At 43.0% G+C, this 19,862-nt stretch overlaps 1 protein-coding gene across 2 annotated transcripts in view; it reads left to right on the top strand.

Moving 5' to 3' along the window:
* Positions 1 to 19,862, top strand: part of NUMBL (NUMB like endocytic adaptor protein) — a 157,542-nt gene that overhangs the window by 79,717 nt on the left and 57,963 nt on the right. For both annotated transcript variants that reach the window (XM_053721779.1, XM_053721778.1), the window contains one exon: positions 4,051 to 4,192. In XM_053721779.1, the coding sequence (XP_053577754.1) occupies positions 4,067 to 4,192 (126 nt within the window). In that variant the 5' untranslated portion in view covers positions 4,051 to 4,066. The remainder of the gene's footprint in view (positions 1 to 4,050; positions 4,193 to 19,862) is intronic.

Raw genomic sequence — 19,862 nt, 5'->3', positions numbered from 1 at the left:
ATGGGTCCTGTCCCTCCCTTGCAGAGTAGCACAGTGATACAGACAGAGGGGAGCTATGGGAAATTGAGTCTTCCCCTCACATTACAGGGTGACACAGTGACACATACAGGAGGGAGCTATGGGATATAGACTATTTCCCTCTGCAGAGTGACACAGTAGCATAGACAGGAGGGAGCTATGGGACATGGGAGTTCTGTAGGTCACTTTGCAGGGGGACACCGTGACACAGACAGGAGGGGGCTATGGGACATGGGGGTTCTGTAGGTCACTCTGCAGGGTGACACAGACAGGAGGGAGCTATGGGGCATGGGGGTTCTGTAGGTCACTCTGCAGGGCGACACCGTGACACAAACAGGAAGGAGCTATGGGACATGGGAGTTCTGTAGGTCACTTTGCATGGTGACACCGTGACACAGACAGGAGGGAGCTATGGGACATGGGGGTTCTGTAGGTCACTTTGCAGGGTGACACCGTGACACAGACAGGAGGGAGCTATGGGACATGGGGGTTCTGTAGGTCACTCTGCAGGGCGACACCGTGACACAAACAGGAAGGAGCTATGGGACATGGGAGTCCTGTAGGTCACTTTGCAGGGTGACACAGACAGGAGGGAGCTATGGGACATGGGGGTTCTGTAGGTCACCATGCAGGGTGACACAGACAGGAGGGAGCTATGGGACATGGGGGTTCTGTAGGTCACTCTGCAGGGTGACACCGACAGGAGGGTGCTATGGGACATGGGGGTTCTGTAGGTCACTTTGCAGGGAGACACCGTGACACAAACAGGAGGGAGCTATGGGACATGGGGGTTCTGTAGGTCACTCTGCAGGGTGACACCGACAGGAGGGTGCTATGGGACATGGGGGTTCTGTAGGTCACTTTGCAGGGAGACACCGTGACACAGACAGGAGGGAGCTATGGGACATGGGGATTCTGTAGGTCACTCTGCAGGGTGACACAGACAGGAGGGAGCTATGGGACATGGGGGTTCTGTAGGTCACTTTGCAGGGAGACACCGTGACACAAACAGGAGGGAGATATGGGACATGGGGGTTCTGTAGGTCACTTTGCAGGGAGACACCGTGACACAAACAGGAGGGAGCAATGGGACATGGGGGTTCTGTAGGTCACTCTGCATAATGACACAGACAGGAGGGAGGTTTGGGATATAGAATCTTTATCTGACTCTCAAGGTGACAGCTCAGTAGCTGTCCTCATCATATTAGTTTATTTCAGTATTATGTAAAGGAACATTTCATTTTCTTTTACTAGTTACTAGTGAATTGTTTTATATCAAAGGAAAAAAACTGTTGATTTTTTTTTTTTTTTAACTATTTGCAATTTGTGTGAAGAACAAAGCAGTAACCACACTGGTTTATAGTGCAGTACTATCCTAAGGGTTAATTCATTTTGAAGAGGTTACGCGCTTTCACTGCTCAGTTAATGTGTATATATTAAATCCTTGCGGCTATTCTTTCCTGCCAGATTAGCTGGAACAGTAATGTGTACATATCGTCCCAGACACTGTGCAGAAACGCCAGAGAGGGATCAAGTATTTAGTTTTCCCCCACAGTCAGAAATCCCATAAAAAAATAATACATTGCTCTCTCTCTCTCTCTCTTAGTGTATTTCCCGTTTCTTCCCTATTAATTATTGATTTTGCACTTGATTAAAAAATATGTTCATTGATCTAAATTAAAAAAATCTATAAAAGTAATCTAAAAATATAAATTTAAAAATAGAATCCCGTTTCTTCCGTATTAATTATTGATTCTGCACTGTATTAAAAATATGTTTATTGATCTAAATTAAAAAATCAATAAAAATATAAATATAAAAATCAAATCCCGTTTCTTCCCTATTAATTGTTGAGTAAAATTGTTTAAAAGAAAAAAAATATATATAATAATAAAAAAATCATATATATTACAAAATATAAAAAAAAATGTTAAAAATAAAATAAATGTTGTGTTAAAGGGAATTTTTTAAGTGATTTTGTGTTAAATGGATGCAAAATTGGATAACACTTTTTTTTTTTATTCCCAGACTCCTTTTTTGTGCTCTCCCACTTCCTGTAGCCCAGAATGGGATTTTTTTTGTTTGTTTTCTTTTACCATATGCTTTCAGTCTTTTTCTAATATTTCTGGCGAGCACAGGATTGGACAGCAAAGGCTTCTGGGAGTTTGTAACCATTTTTTTGACGAGAATGACTTGTTGGAAGGGGGGTTGTGACATTGGGTATGAGGCAAAGCAGAGTATTTATTATGGTTAAATGACTTCTGCTGGTTTGTTTGACAACAACGGATTATTCTGTGGTTTATAAATATTTAAAAAATGTTAAATAGTAATTATATTGGAATGTTATAATTAGGCGAGATTGGCTGTGTCTCCTCTCTCGCTTGTTACCTCACACTTTCTCTGTCTTTGTTTTCCCTCTCCCTGGCTTCCTTTTTTCTCTGGTGTCCTGTCTGTCCTCTGGTGTCCTGTCTGTCTGTCTCTCTCATCTTGTCTTTCTTTCTCATTTCCAGCAACCAGTCTTCCTCTCTCTGGCTGTTTTCACATTTCCCCTTGCTGTCTCTATCTTTCTGGACCCTTGTTATCTCTCTCCTCCCATTCATTGTCTGTCATTACTTCCCCTTATTTGTCACTAAACTTCATGCCTGTTGCCTCTCTCACCCCCTCTTGCTGTCTCTATCATCTCTTATCCTGACTGTCACTCATTTACCTTTTTCTCAATATCTGTCTTCTCCTTGTGATTACCACTCACCTTCCCCTCTCTGGCTGTCTGTCTCCTCCCTCACCTTGCCAGTGTCCTTGTTTATCCTGGATTCATATCACATCCTGCTGCCTCTCTCTGGCTGTCTCCTCCCTCACCCTGACAATCACTTACCTTCCTCTCTCTGACTTTCTCCTCCCTCACCCTGACTGTCACTCGCCTCCCTCTCTCTGGCTGTCTCCTCCCTCACCCTGACAATCACTTACCTTCCTCTCTCTGACTTTCTCCTCCCTCACCCTGACTGTCACTCGCCTCCCTCTCTCTGGCTGTCTCCTCTCTCACCCTGACTGTCACTCTCCTCCCTCACCCTGACTGTCACTCACCTACCTCTCTTTAGCTGTCTATATCATCCCTCACCCTGACAGTCACTTACCTCCCTTTCTCTGACTGTCACCTCCCTCACCCTGACTGTCACTCACCTCCCTCTCTCTGGCTGTTTCCCCCCTCACCCTGACTGTCACTCTCCTCCCTCACCCTGACTGTCTCCCCCTAACCCTGACTGTCACTCACCTCCCTCTCACTGGCTGTCTCTCTCCTCCCTCATCCTGACAGTCACTCACCTCCCTCTCTGGTTGTCTTCTCCCTCACTCTGCTTGTCACTCACCTCCCTCTCTCTGACTGTCTCTTCCCTCACCCTGTCTGTCACTTACCTCCCTCTCTGTAGCTGTCTCCTCCCTCACTCTGACTGTCACTCACCTCTCTCTCTGTGGCTGTCTCCTCCCTCACTCTGACTGTCACTTGCCTCCCTCTTTCTGGCTGTCTCCTCCCTCACCCTGACTGTCACCTCCCTCTCTTTGGCTGTCACTCACCTCCCTCAACCTGACTGTCACTCACCTCCCTCTCTCTGGCTGTCTTCTCCCTCACCCTGACTGTCACTCATCTCCCTCTGTGGCTGTCTCTTAACTCCCTTTGCCTAGTTGATTCTCATCCCTTTCCCTGGTTTCCTGTCACATCTTCCTCTCTAGCTGTCTCTCACCTCCCTTTCTCTAGCTGGCTGTCTCTTCTCCCTGGCTTCCTATCTTATTCTAGCATCACTGTATATCCCCTTGCTTTTGCTGTCTTTCTCCCCCAGTTCTACCTCTGTACCTACCTTTCTATGCCACCTTTTTCTGTGGATAACAAAGCAGTTCAGCAAACACCTTACAACCATGTCTCACCTGACAGAAATCTGCACAGTGGGCGTGTCCAGGTTAGAGTCACCGTAACCTTGCCCACTTGCTTATATTTATCGATAATATAGATATTAATTGTCTAACTATCAAGGTGTTATACAGCCCTGCAGCTCCGGCGATGAACAAGCTGCGCCAAAGTCTTCGGCGAAAGAAGCCGACCTATGTCCCTGAAGCCAGCCGGCCTCACCAGTGGGGGGCAGATGAGGAGTCGGTCAGGAGGGGAAAATGTAGCTTCCCTGTAAGGGTGAGTATACAGGCAAAACAATGGCAAACAATTTTTCACATTTTCAATTGGTTAGTTTTATTGCTATTTGTGTTTACAAACAGCAGCTGACGAGAGCTTATAGTATTTTAACTAAGCATGTAGTTAAAGGGATACTGAACCCAATTTTTTACATTCATGATTCAGATAGAAAGTGTAATTTTAAGCAACTTTCTAATTTACTCCTATTTTCAATTTTCTCTTGTTAAGTGTGTTCAGTCCACGGGTCATCCATTACTTATGGGATATATTCTTCTTCCCAACAGGAAGTTGCAAGAGGATCACCCAAGCAGAGCTGCTATATAGCTCCTCCCCTCACATGTCATATCCAGTCATTCTCTTGCAACCCTCAACAAAAAAGGAGGTCGCGAGAGGAGCTGGAGTTTTTACTTAATTATTCTTCAATCAAAAGTTTGTTATTTTAAATGGCACCGGAGTGTGCTGTTTTTCTATCTCAGGCAGTATTTGGAAGAAGAAACTGCCTGCGTTTTCTATGATCTTAGCAGGCGTAACTAAGATCCACTGGCTGTTCTCGACATTCTGAGGAGTGGGGTAACTTCAGAAAATGGGAATAGCATGCGGGGTCTCCCGCAAATGAGGTATGTGCAGTACAATATTTTCTGGGAATGGAATTGACTAAGAAAACACTGCTGTTACCCGTATGATGTAAGTACAGCCTTAAATGCAGTAGTAGTGACTGGTATCAGGCTGATAAATGTATGCACAGTAGAGTTATTTTCTAGGGACTAGAATTTGACTGAAAAAATACTGTTAATACTGATATAATGTATGAGCCTTAACTGCAGTAGAAGCGACTGATAGCAGGCTTAGTAATAACTTTACACAGCATCTGAAATGTTTTTTAAAACGTTTACTGGCATGTTAATCGTTTTGTGAGGTACTTTGGTGATAAATCTTTTTGGGCATGATTTTTTTCCACACGGCTAACGTATATTTCTGCATAGAAACCGTTATATCAGGTCTCCCACTGTTGTAATAGGAGTGGGAGGGACCTTTTTTAGCGCCTTGTTGCGCAGTTAAAATTTAGCACAGTCTTCCTGCTTCTTCCTCTTTGATCCAGGACGTCTCCAGAGAGCTCAGAGATCTTCAAAATTCGTTTTTGAGGGAGGTAATCAGTCACAGCAGACCTGTGACAGTGTGTTTGACTGTGATAAAAGCGTTAAATCTTAATTTGATATCCGTTTTGGGTACTGAGGGGTTAATCATCCTTTTGCTAATGGGTGCAATCCTCTGCTAATTAATACATTTAAAGAATTGTTGACTATAACTGAACTAGTTCTTTGTTATTCAATTGTGTTGTTTTTTTTTTTGTTTTTTTAAAAGCGCTGCAGCGTTTTTTATATTGCTTGTAAACTTATTGAAGTAATTTCCAAGCTTGCTAGCTTCATTGCTAGTCTGTTTAAACATGTCTGATACAGAGGAATCTGCTTGTTCATTATGTTTAAAAGCCGATGTGGAGCCCAATAGAAATATGTGTACCAATTGTATTGATATTACTTTGAATAAAAGTCAATCTGTACCGATAAAGAAAGTATCACCAGACAACGAGGGGGAAGTTATGCCGTCTAACTCTCCTCACGTGTCAGTACCTTCGTCTCCCGCTCGGGAGGTGCGTAAGATTGAGGCGCCAAGTACATCAAGGCCCTTACAAATCACTTTACATGATATGGCTAATGTTATGAAAGAAGTATTATACAATATGCCCGAGTTAAGAGGCAAGCGCGACAGCTCTGGGTTAAGGACAGAGCGCGCCGGTGACACGAGAGCCATGTCTGATACTGCGTCACAATTTGCAGAACATGAGGACGGAGAGCTTCATTCTGTGGGTGACGGTTCTGATTCGGGGAGACCGGATTCAGAAATTTCAAATTTTAAATTTAAGCTTGAGAACCTCCGCGTGTTGCTAGGGGAGGTGTTAGCGGCTCTGAATGATTGTGACACGGTGGCAATCCCAGAGAAATTATGTAGGCTGGATAAATACTATGCGGTACCGGTGTGTACTGACGTTTTTCCTATACCAAAGAGGCTTACAGAGATTATTAGCAAGGAGTGGGATAGACCCGGTGTGCCTTTTTCCCCTCCTCCGATATTTAGAAAAATGTTCCCTATAGACGCCACCACACGAGACTTATGGCAGACGGTCCCTAAGATGGAGGGAGCAGTTTCTACTTTAGCCAAGCGTACCACTATCCCGGTGGAGGATAGCTGTGCTTTCTCAGATCCAATGGATAAAAAATTAGAGGGTTACCTTAAGAAAATGTTTGTTCAACAAGGTTTTATATTACAGCCTCTTGCATGCATTGCGCCTGTCACTGCTGCAGCGGCATTCTGGTTTGAGTCTCTGGAAGAGGCGATTCGCACAGCACCATTGGATGAATCTTTGAGCAAGATTAGAACCCTTAAGCTGGCTAATGCGTTTGTTTCGGATGCCGTAGTGCATTTAACCAAACTTACGGCTAAGAATTCCGGATTCGCCATACAGGCGCGCAGAGTGCTATGGCTTAAATCCTGGTCAGCAGATGTAACTTCTAAGTCTAAACTACTAAACATTCCTTTCAAAGGGCAGACCTTATTCGGGCCCGGCTTGAAGGAAATTATTGCTGACATTACTGGAGGTAAGGGCCACACCCTTCCTCAGGACAGGGCCAAATCAAAGGCCAAACAGTCTAATTTTCGTGCCTTTCGTAATTTCAAGGCAGGAGCAGCATCAACTTCCTCCGCTCCAAAACAGGAAGGAACTACTGCTCGTTACAGACAGGGTTGGAAAGGCAACCAGTCATGGAACAAGGGCAAGCAGGCCAGAAAGCCTACTTCCGCCCCTAAGACAGCATGAAGACAGGGCCCCCTTTCCGGAGACGGATCTAGTGGGGGGCAGACTTTCTCTCTTCGCCCAGGCTTGGGCAAGAGATGTACAGGATCCCTGGATGTTGGAGATTATATCTCAGGGATTCCTTCTGGATTTCAAAAATTCTCCTCCACAAGGGAGGTTTCATCTGTCAAGGTTATCAACAAACCTAGTAAAGAAAGAGGCATTTCTACAATGTGTACAAGACCTCTTAGTGATGGGAGTGATCCACCCAGTTCCGCGAACGGAACAGGGGCAAGGGTTTTATTCAAATCTGTTTGTGGTTCCCAAGAAAGAGGGAACTTTCAGACCAATCTTAGACTTAAAGATCTTAAACAAATTCCTAAGGGTTCCATCGTTCAAGATGGAAACCATTCGGACCATCCTACCCATGATCCAAGAGGGTCAATATATGACCACAGTGGACTTAAAGGATGCCTACCTTCACATACCGATTCGCAAAGATCATTATCGGTACCTAAGGTTTGCCTTTCTAGACAGGCATTACCAGTTTGTAGCTCTTCCCTTCGGGTTAGCTACGGCCCCGAGAATTTTTACAAAGGTTCTGGGCTCACTTCTGGCGGTACTAAGACCACGAGGCATAGCGGTGGCTCCGTACCTAGACGACATTCTGATACAAGCGTCAAGTTTTCAAAATGCAAAGTCTCATACAGAGATAGTTCTAGCATTTCTGAGGTCGCATGGGTGGAAAGTGAACGTGGAGAAGAGTTCTCTGTTACCACTCACAAGGGTCCCTTTTCTAGGGACTCTTATAGATTCTGTAGAGATGAAGATTTACCTGACGGAGTCCAGGTTATCAAAGATTCTCAATGCTTGTCGTGTCCTTCACTCCATTCCAAGCCCATCAGTAGCTCAGTGCATGGAAGTAATCGGCTTAATGGTCGCGGCAATGGACATAGTGCCATTTGCGCGCCTACATCTCAGACAGCTGCAACTATGCATGCTAAGTCAATGGAACGGGGATTACTCAGATCTGTCCCCTTTGCTAAATCTGGACCAGGAGACCAGAGATTCTCTTCTCTGGTGGTTGTCACGGGTTCATCTGTCCAAAGGAATGACTTTTCGCAGACCAGATTGGACGATTGTAACAACAGATGCCAGCCTACTAGGCTGGGGAGCAGTCTGGAACTCCCTGAAGGCTCAGGGATCGTGGACTCAGGAGGAGAGACTCCTCCCGATAAACATTCTAGAATTAAGAGCAATATTCAATGCTCTTCTAACTTGGCCTCAGTTAGCAACACTGAGGTTCATCTGATTTCAGTCGGACAACATCACGACTGTGGCTTACATCAATCATCAAGGGGGAACCAGGAGTTCCCTAGCGATGTTGGAAGTCTCGAAGATAATTCGCTGGGCAGAGTCTCACTCTTGCCACCTGTCAGCGATCTACATCCCAGGCGTGGAGAACTGGGAGGCGGATTTTCTAAGTCGACAGACCTTTCATCCGGGGGAGTGGGAACTTCACCCGGAGGTATTTGCTCAACTGATTCGTCGTTGGGGCAAACCGGATCTGGATCTCATGGCATCTGTGTTTAAAACTGTTGCTCCTCCGTGGAGCTTAAACTTGGTTCTTAAAGTTCTTCAAGGTGTTCCGTTTGAACCCCTTCATTCCATTGATATTAAGCTTTTATCTTGGAAAGTTCTGTTTTTGATGGCTATTTCCTCGGCTCGAAGAGTCTCGGAGTTATCTGCCTTACATTGTGATTCTCCTTATCTGATCTTTCATTCAGACAAGGTAGTCTTGTGTACTAAACCTGGGTTTTTACCTAAGGTTGTTTCTAACAGGAATATCAATCAAGAGATTGTTGTTCCATCGTTATGTCCTAATCCTTCTTCAAAGAAGGAACGTCTTTTGCATAATCTAGACGTGGTCCGTGCCCTGAAGTTCTACTTACAGGCAACTAAAGATTTTCGACAAACTTCTTCTCTGTTTGTCGTTTACTCTGGACAGAGTAGAGGTCAAAAGGCTTCGGCTACCTCTCTCTCTTTTTGGCTTCGTAGCATAATACGCTTAGCCTATGAGACTGCTGGACAGCAGCCTCCTGAAAGAATTACAGCTCATTCCACTAGAGCTGTGGCTTCCACCTGGGCCTTTAAGAATGAGGCCTCTGTTGAACAGATTTGCAAGGCTGCAAATTGGTCTTCAATTCATACTTTTTCCAAATTTTCCAAATTTGACACTTTTGCTTTTTCGGAGGCTGTTTTTGGGAGAAAGGTTCTACAGGCAGTGGTTCCTTCTGTTTAATGTTCCTGTCTTGTCCCTCCCATCATCCGTGTACTTTAGCTTTGGTATTGGTATCCCATAAGTAATGGATGATCCGTGGACTGAACACACTTAACAAGAGAAAACATAATTTATGCTTACCTGATAAATTTATTTCTCTTGTAGTGTGTTCAGTCCATGGCCCGCCCTGTCTTTTTGAGGCAGGTTCTAAATTTTAAATTATAACTCCAGTCACCACTGCACCCTATAGTTTCTCCTTTCTCGTCTTGTTTCGGTCGAATGACTGGATATGACATGTGAGGGGAGGAGCTATATAGCAGCTCTGCTTGGGTGATCCTCTTGCAACTTCCTGTTGGGAAGGAGAATATATCCCATAAGTAATGGATGACCCGTGGACTGAACACACTACAAGAGAAATAAATTTATCAGGTAAGCATAAATTATGTTTTTCTTCGTTCTCTTGGTATCTTTATTTGAAAAAGCAGAAATGTAAGCATAAGAGCCAGACCATTTTTGGTTCAGCACCCTGGATAGGGTTTGCTGATTGGGGGCTACCTTTAGCCACCAATCAGCAAGCGCTACCCAGGCTCTGAACCAAAAATGGGCCGGCCTGTAAGCTTACATTCCTGCCTTTTCAAATAAAGATACCAAGAGAACGAAGAAAATTTGTTAATAGGAGTAAATTAGAAAGTTGCTTAAAATTGCATGCTCTATCTGAATATTGAAAGAACAAAATTTGGTTCAGTGTCCCTTTAAAATACATAATATAAAGACAATGATTTAACACCTACTCTGAATTTCAAAAAAGCAGTAGATTTTTTTTCTTTTAAATGTATTCCCCCCCCATTTTCTGCCCCCTGTATCATGTGACAAAAATCAGCCAATCACAGACGTGTACGTATACCCTGTGAGCTTGTGCACATGCTCAGTAGCGTCTTGTTCCCTGTGTATATAAAAAGACTGTGCAAAATTTGTTAATGAAAGTAAATTCGAAAGTGTCTTTAAAACTGCTGCTCTATCTGAATCATAAAAGTTTATTTTGACTTAAGTGTCCCTTTTAAAGGAGAACATTTATTTTTTTCTGTTCTTCCTTATAGTGTAACCAATTTACCATGTAACCACAATGATACAATCTTAGTACCTTTTTAATATCTCTATTTTGTACACACACGCTACTCAGATTATCAGCTTTGTGGATGACTAAAAGTATGCAAACCCCATTAGGACCCCCTTAGTCTGAACTTCAAATGAGTAGTAGATTTCTCCAACATAGGTGTGTCCGGTCCACGGCGTCATCCTTACTTGTGGGATATTCTCTTCCCCAACAGGAAATGGCAAAGAGCCCAGCAAAGCTGGTCACATGATCCCTCCTAGGCTCCGCCTACCCCAGTCATTCTCTTTGCCGTTGTACAGGCAACATCTCCACGGAGATGGCTTAGAGTTTTTTAGTGTTTAACTGTAGTTTTTCATTATTCAATCAAGAGTTTGTTATTTTCAAATAGTGCTGGTACGTACTATTTACTCAGAAACAGAAAAGAGATGAAGAATTCTGTTTGTATGAGGAAAATGATTTTAGCAACCGTAACTAAAATCCATGGCTGTTCCACACAGGACTGTTGAGAGCATTAACTTCAGTTGGGGGAACAGTTTGCAGTCCTTTGCTGCTTGAGGTATGACACATTCTAACAAGACGATGTAATGCTGGAAGCTGTCATTTTCCCTATGGGATCCGGTAAGCCATGTTTATTACGATTGTAAATAAGGGCTTCACAAGGGCTTATTTAGACTGTAGACATTTTTTGGGCTAAATCGATTGATATTAACACTTATTTAGCCTTGAGGAATCATTTATTCTGGGTATTTTGATATAATTATATCGGCAGGCACTGTTTTAGACACCTTATTCTTTAGGGTCTTTCCCAAAGCATAGGCAGAGTCTCATTTTCGCGCCGGTGTTGCGCACTTGTTTTTGAGAGGCATGGCATGCAGTCGCATGTGAGAGGAGCTCTGATACTGATAAAAGACTTCTGAAGGCATCATTTGGTATCGTATTCCCCTTGGGTTTGGTTGGGTCTCAGCAAAGCAGATACCAGGGACTGTAAAGGGGTTAAAGCTTAAAACGGCTCCGGTTCCGTTATTTTAAGGGTTAAAGCTTCCAAAATTGGTGTGCAATATTTTCAAGGCTTTAAGTCACTGTGGTGAAAGTTTGGTGAATTTTGAACAATTCCTTCATGTTTTTTCGCAATTGCAGTAATAAAGTGTGTTCAGTTTAAAATTTAAAGTGACAGTAACGGTTTTATTTCAAAACGTTTTTTGTACTTTCTTATCAAGTTTATGCCTGTTTAACATGTCTGAACTACCAGATAGACTGTGTTCTGAATGTGGGGAAGCCAGAATTCCTATTCATTTAAATAAATGTGATTTATGTGATAATGACAATGATGCCCAAGATGATTCCTCAAGTGAGGGGAGTAAGCATGGTACTGCATCATTCCCTCCTTCGTCTACACGAGTCTTGCCCACTCAGGAGGCCCCTAGTACATCTAGCGCGCCAATACTCCTTACTATGCAACAATTAACGGCTGTAATGGATAATTCTGTCAAAAACATTTTAGCCAAAATGAACCCTTGTCAGCGTAAGCGTGGATGCTCTGTTTTAGTTACTGAAGAGCATGACGACGCTGATATTAATATCTCTGAAGGGCCCCTAACCCAATCTGAGGGAGCCAGGGAGGTTTTGTCTGAGGGAGAAATTACTGATTTAGGGAACATTTCTCAGCAGGCTGAATCTGATGTGATTACTTTTAAATTTAAATTGGAACATCTCCGCATTTTGCTTAAGGAGGTATTATCCACTCTGGATGATTGTGAAAATTTGGTCATCCCAGAGAAACTATGTAAAATGGACAAGTTCCTAGAGGTGCCGGGGCTCCCAGAAGCTTTTCCTATACCCAAGCGGGTGGCGGACATTGTTAATAAAGAATGGGAAAGGCCCGGTATCCCTTTCGTCCCTCCCCCCATATTTAAAAAATTGTTTCCTATGGTCGACCCCAGAAAGGACTTATGGCAGTCAGTCCCCAAGGTCGAGGGAGCGGTTTCTACTTTAAACAAACGCACCACTATTCCCATAGAGGATAGTTGTGCTTTCAAAGATCCTATGGATAAAAAATTAGAAGGTTTGCTTAAAAAGATGTTTGTTCAGCAGGGTTACCTTCTACAACCCATTTCATGCATTGTCCCTGTCACTACAGCCGCATATTTCTGGTTTGATGAACTGATTAAGGTGCTCGATAGTGACTCTCCTCCTTATGAGGAGATTATGGACAGAGTCAATGCTCTCAAATTGGCTAATTCTTTCACTCTAGACGCCTCTTTGCAATTGGCTAAGTTAGCGGCTAAGAATTCTGGGTTTGCTATTGTGGCGCGCAGAGCGCTTTGGTTGAAATCTTGGTCGGCTGATGCGTCTTCCAAGAACAAGCTACTAAACATTCCTTTCAAGGGGAAAACGCTGTTTGGTCCTGACTTGAAAGAGATTATCTCTGATATCACTGGGGGTAAGGGCCATGCCCTTCCTCAGGATCGGCCTTTCAAGGCAAAAAATAGACCTAATTTTCGTCCCTTTCGTAAAAACGGACCAGCCCAAGGTGCTACGTCCTCTAAGCAAGAGGGTAATACTTCTCAGGCCAAGCCAGCTTGGAGACCAATGCAAGGCTGGAACAAGGGAAAGCAGGCAAAGAAACCTGCCACTGCTACCAAGACAGCATGAAATATCGGCCCCCGATCCGGGACCGGATCTGGTGGGGGGCAGACTCTCTCTCTTCGCTCAGGCTTGGGCAAGAGATGTTCTGGATCCTTGGGCGCTAGAAATAGTCTCCCAGGGTTATCTTCTGGAATTCAAGGGACTTCCCCCAAGGGGAAGGTTCCACAGGTCTCAGTTGTCTTCAGACCACATAAAAAGACAGGCGTTCTTACATTGTGTAGAAGACCTGTTAAAAATGGGAGTGATTCATCCTGTTCCATTGAGAGAACAAGGGATGGGGTTCTACTCCAATCTGTTCATAGTTCCCAAAAAAGAGGGAACGTTCAGACCAATCCTAGATCTCAAGATCTTAAACAAATTTCTCAAGGTCCCATCTTTCAAGATGGAAACCATTCGAACTATCCTTCCTTCCATCCAGGAAGGTCAATTCATGACCACGGTGGATTTAAAGGATGCGTATCTACATATTCCTATCCACAAGGAACATCATCGGTTCCTAAGGTTTGCATTCCTGGACAAACATTACCAGTTCGTGGCGCTTCCTTTCGGATTAGCCACTGCTCCAAGGATTTTCACAAAGGTACTAGGGTCCCTTCTAGCTGTGCTAAGACCAAGGGGCATTGCAGTTGTACCTTACCTGGACGACATTCTGATTCAAGCGTCGTCCCTCCCTCGAGCAAAGGCTCACACGGACATCGTCCTGGCCTTTCTCAGATCGCACGGCTGGAAAGTGAACGTGGAAAAGAGTTCTCTATCCCCGTCAACAAGGGTTCCCTTCTTGGGAACAATTATAGACTCCTCAGAAATGAGGATTTTTCTAACAGAGGCCAGAAAGACAAAGCTTCTGGACTCTTGTCGAATACTTCATTCCGTTCCTCTTCCTTCCGTAGCTCAGTGCATGGAAGTGATCGGGTTGATGGTAGCGACAATGGACATAGTTCCTTTTGCGCGCATTCATCTAAGACCATTACAACTGTGCATGCTCAGTCAGTGGAATGGGGACTATACAGACTTGTCTCCAAAGATACAAGTAAATCAGAGGACCAGAGACTCACTCCGTTGGTGGCTGTCCCTGGACAACCTGTCACGAGGGATGACATTCCACAGACCAGAGTGGGTCATTGTCACGACCGACGCCAGTCTGATGGGCTGGGGCGCGGTCTGGGGATCCCTGAAAGCTCAGGGTCTTTGGTCTCGGGAAGAATCTCTTCTACCGATAAATATTCTGGAACTGAGAGCGATATTCAATGCTCTCAAGGCTTGGCCTCAGCTAGCGAGGACCAAGTTCATACGGTTTCAATCAGACAACATGACGACTGTTGCGTACATCAACCATCAGGGGGGAACAAGGAGTTCCCTAGCGATGGAAGAAGTGACCAAGATTATTCTATGGGCGGAGTCTCACTCCTGCCACCTGTCTGCTATCCACATCCCGGGAGTGGAAAATTGGGAAGCGGATTTTCTGAGTCGTCAGACATTGCATCCGGGGGAGTGGGAACTCCATCCGGAAATCTTTGCCCAAGTCACTCAACTTTGGGGCATTCCAGACATGGATCTGATGGCCTCTCGTCAGAACTTCAAAGTTCCTTGCTACGGGTCCAGATCCAGGGATCCCAAGGCGGCTCTAGTGGATGCACTAGTAGCACCTTGGACCTTCAAACTAGCTTATGTGTTCCCGCCGTTTCCTCTCATCCCCAGGCTGGTAGCCAGGATCAATCAGGAGAGGGCGTCGGTGATCTTGATAGCTCCTGCGTGGCCACGCAGGACTTGGTATGCAGATCTGGTGAATATGTCATCGGCTCCACCTTGGAAGCTACCTTTGAGACGAGACCTTCTTGTTCAGGGTCCGTTCGAACATCCGAATCTGGTTTCACTCCAGCTGACTGCTTGGAGATTGAACGCTTGATTTTATCGAAGCGAGGTTTCTCAGATTCTGTTATCGATACTCTTGTTCAGGCCAGAAAGCCTGTAACTAGAAAGATTTACCACAAAATTTGGAAAAAATATATCTGTTGGTGTGAATCTAAAGGATTCCCTTGGGACAAGGTTAAGATTCCTAGGATTCTATCCTTCCTTCAAGAAGGATTGGAAAAAGGATTATCGGCAAGTTCCCTGAAGGGACAGATTTCTGCCTTGTCGGTGTTACTTCACAAAAAGCTGGCAGCTGTGCCAGATGTTCAAGCCTTTGTTCAGGCTCTGGTTAGAATCAAGCCTGTTTACAAACCTTTGACTCCTCCTTGGAGTCTCAATCTAGTTCTTTCAGTTCTTCAGGGGGTTCCGTTTGAACCCTTACATTCCGTTGATATTAAGTTATTATCTTGGAAAGTTTTGTTTTTAGTTGCAATTTCTTCTGCTAGAAGAGTTTCAGAATTATCTGCTCTGCAGTGTTCTCCTCCTTATCTGGTGTTCCATGCAGATAAGGTGGTTTTACGTACTAAACCTGGTTTTCTTCCAAAAGTTGTTTCTAACAAAAACATTAACCAGGAGATTATCGTACCTTCTCTGTGTCCGAAACCAGTTTCAAAGAAGGAACGCTTGTTGCACAATTTGGATGTTGTTCGCGCTCTAAAATTCTATTTAGATGCTACAAAGGATTTTAGACAAACATCTTCCCTGTTTGTTGTTTATTCAGGTAAAAGGAGAGGTCAAAAAGCAACTTCTACCTCTCTCTCTTTTTGGATTAAAAGCATCATCAGATTGGCTTACGAGACTGCCGGACGGCAGCCTCCCGAAAGAATCACGGCTCATTCCACTAGGGCTGTGGCTTCCACATGGGCCTTCAAGAACGAGGCTTCTGTTGATCAGATATGTAGGGCAGCGACTTGGTCTTCACTGCACACTTTTACCAAATTTTACAAGTTTGATACTTTTGCTTCTTCTGAGGCTATTTTTGGGAGAAAGGTTTTGCAAGCCGTGGTGCCTTCCATTTAGGTGACCTGATTTGCTCCCTCCCTTCATCCGTGTCCTAAAGCTTTGGTATTGGTTCCCACAAGTAAGGATGACGCCGTGGACCGGACACACCTATGTTGGAGAAAACAGAATTTATGTTTACCTGATAAATTTCTTTCTCCAACGGTGTGTCCGGTCCACGGCCCGCCCTGGTTTTTTAATCAGGTCTGATAATTTATTTTCTTTAACTACAGTCACCACGGTACCATATGGTTTCTCCTATGCTATTATTCCTCCTTAACGTCGGTCGAATGACTGGGGTAGGCGGAGCCTAGGAGGGATCATGTGACCAGCTTTGCTGGGCTCTTTGCCATTTCCTGTTGGGGAAGAGAATATCCCACAAGTAAGGATGACGCCGTGGACCGGACACACCGTTGGAGAAAGAAATTTATCAGGTAAACATAAATTCTGTTTTTTGTTCTGACAAATGTCAAAGTTATGTCTATTTCCTCCTGTATCATGTGACAGTCATCAGCCAATCACAAATGCACATACGTATATTCTGTGAATTCTTGCACATGCTCAGTAGGAGCTGGGGACACAAAAAGTGTAAATATAACAACAATTATAAACCCTATGGAGACTTATAGAATGTTCGAATGTGACTGTTTCAAAATTGTGTTGGAATAATCACAGCAATGCTTTGAATATGACAGTTGCTGATGACCTTTAGATAGTAAAAACTGGGAGAAGGTAAAGATAAATGTACAATTTTACTATAATTTAAAGGGACATTAAACTGATGGGGACAATTAAAAATTACTATTCACCATGCTCTTGTCTTTTATCCTGTGCCTGCTGCTTTCTTTAAAGCTGTTTTCTTATTTCAAACTCCTAACTGGTTTTGGTTGGTGGTGCTCCGCCTCTTCATACTGGGTGCCGCCATCTTGTATTATCATACACTGTGGCATAAGTGTTGCGTATTTACAAGTCGGTGATGTTGGCGGCTTTTAGACAGCTGTATTGTGCACTTTGGGTTGGCATGAATGATACAGAGCAGGAGCCCTTACATTTTTGTAGCGGTTGCCTTTCTCTATATTATTTATGTGGCCTTTTTTTATATATGTTATGTAACTTTTTTAAACATTGTATAAAAACTGCAAAAAATGTAAACCTCCTACCTTGTCTATGTTGACCCAAAGTGCACTATACATAGGAGGAAAAGCCTTCAAGTTCACTGATCTGTGAATATTCACCACTTCTGTCACAGGATACAAGAATTACATACCTTCCAAGATGGCGGATAATGCACAGCTTCACCAAACGACACCTGTAAAGGGTTAAAATGAGAGAACGGCTCTGAAGAGAGCGTTATATACAGGAGGAAAACAGTATCATGGTGAGTAGTAACTGTTGAATTTTTGTCCAACAGATCAATGTGCCTTTAAAGGACCAGTCAGCACATTAGATTTGCATAATCAACAAATGCAAGATAACAAGACAATGCAATAGCACTTAGTCTGAACTTCAATTGAGTAGTAGATTTTTTTATAACAAATTTCAAAGTTATGTATATTTCCACTCCCCTTGTACTATGTGATAGCAATCAGCCAATCACAAATGCATATACGTATAGTCTGTGAATTCTTGCACCTGCTCAGTAGGAGCTGGTGACTCAAAAATTGTAAATATAAAAGACTGTGCACATTTTTTTTAATGGAAGTAAATTGTAAAGTTGTTTAAAATTACATGCTGTATCTGAATCATGAAAATTTAATTTAACCTGAGTGTCCCTTTAATACCACTACGTGCACATTTCTGCATAAAGAATGCAATACCCAGTGGTTAATTATATACCTAATAGGAAATATAACTTGGGAATTATTATTTCAGATGAATTAAAGGTTAACAAATAATCCAGTAGTGTACCTGGTTGTAGAGGAAGAGGTATTAGCAGCAGAAATGTAAGGGCACTTTATAGATCACGTGTTAGGCCTTATCTTGCGTATTGTGTACAGATAGTAATAAACTATAACCCGTACAAAAGACGGCTAACAAAATGGTACATGGTCTAAAAAATAAAACAAGAAAAGATGTCATGACATTAAAGGGCCATTATAGTAAAAAATGTTTACATGCCTTAATTAGTTAGAGCATGTAACTTTGAACTAGCGACCCTGCACCTCTATGTGCTTAATCCCTGCAAAGGGTTTGAAGTACCGCTTGGTACCAGTATTGACCTGCTGATCCAATCAGCAGTGCTAGCCACATCAGCCAGCTGTGTAACTAGCTCTTCTGATTGGATCAGCAGCAGTTTCTAATTAGGATCATTGGTGTTCTGCAGATGTTCTATGTATTTAAAGGGACACTCAAGTCAAAATAAACTTTTATGACTCAGATAGAACTTGCAGTTTTAAGATACCTTCCATTTTACTTCCGTTATCAAGTTTTGCACAGTCTTTTTAGATTCATACTTCCTGGGTAACAAGATCCTACTGAGCATATACTAGTCTGTGATTGGCTGATGTATGTCACATGATACAGGGGACCGTAAAATAGGGAAAGAAAAAAATTTGTCAGAAAAAAATCTACTGCTTATTTAAAATTCAGAGTACATGTTATTATCTTGTATTTTTATTATGCACTTGTTAATTATGCAATTCTACTGAGTGGTCCTTTAACCCTTTTGCAGTATCACTAGTCTTAAAGTGAAGGTAAAGTTACCTTCATATCGATCTAGTATTTCATCATTTGTTACAAATCAATATGAGTTTCATTCATCAATATTTATAAATCTTATTGTAAACAAAGTTATCGGCTTTATTAATCAATTTCTGACAGTATACAAATTCAACCGTTTTCTCCAACATAGGTGTGTCCGGTCCACGGCGTCATCCTTACTTGTGGGATATTCTCTTCCCCAACAGGAAATGGCAAAGAGCCCAGCAAAGCTGGTCACATGATCCCTCCTAGGCTCCGCCTTCCCCAGTCATTCTCTTTGCCGTTGTACAGGCAACATCTCCACGGAGATGGCTTAGAGTTTTTTGGTGTTTAAATGTAGTTTTTATTCTTCAATCAAGAGTTTGTTATTTTAAAATAGTGCTGGTATGTACTATTTACTCTGAAACAGAAAAGAGATGAAGATTTCTGTTTGTAAGAGGAAAATGATTTTAGCAACCGTTACTAAAATCGATGGCTGTTTCCACACAGGACTGTTGAGAGGAATTAACTTCAGTTGGGGGAAACAGTGAGCAGACTTTGGCTGCTTGAGGTATGACACATTTCTAACAAGACTTGGTAATGCTGGAAGCTGTCATTTTCCCTATGGGATCCGGTAAGCCATTTTTATTAAATAAGAATAAAGGGCTTCACAAGGGCTTTAAAGACTGGTAGACATTTTTCTGGGCTAAAACGATTGATTTATAAGCATTTTTAATACTTCATAGCTTTGAGGAGTTATTTTATTCTTGGGAATTATGTAAAATAACCGGCAGGCACTGTATTGGACACCTTTTTCACTGAGGGCCTTCTCTAATCATAGGCAGAGCCTCATTTTCGCGCCTCTATTGCGCAGTTGTTTTTGGGAAGCAAGGCATGCAGATGCATGTGTGAGGAGCTCAGATACATAGAAAAAGCTTACTGAAGGCGTCATTTGGTATCGTATTCCCCTTTGGGCTTGGTTGGGTCTCAGCAAAGCAGATACCAGGGACTGTATAGGGGTTAAATATAAAAACGGCTCCGGTTCCGTTATTTTAAGAGTTAAAGCTTTCAAATTTGGTGTGCAATACTTTTAAGGCTTTAGGACACTGTGGTGAACAATTCCTTCATACTTTTTCACATTTTCAGTAATAAAGTGTGTTCAGTTTAAAATTTAAAGTGACAGTAACGGTTT

The sequence above is a fragment of the Bombina bombina genome, chromosome 7 (genome assembly GCF_027579735.1).
Source record: "Bombina bombina isolate aBomBom1 chromosome 7, aBomBom1.pri, whole genome shotgun sequence".
Lineage (NCBI taxonomy): Eukaryota > Metazoa > Chordata > Amphibia > Anura > Bombinatoridae > Bombina > Bombina bombina.
This window is presented reverse-complemented; position numbering and strand designations above follow the sequence as displayed.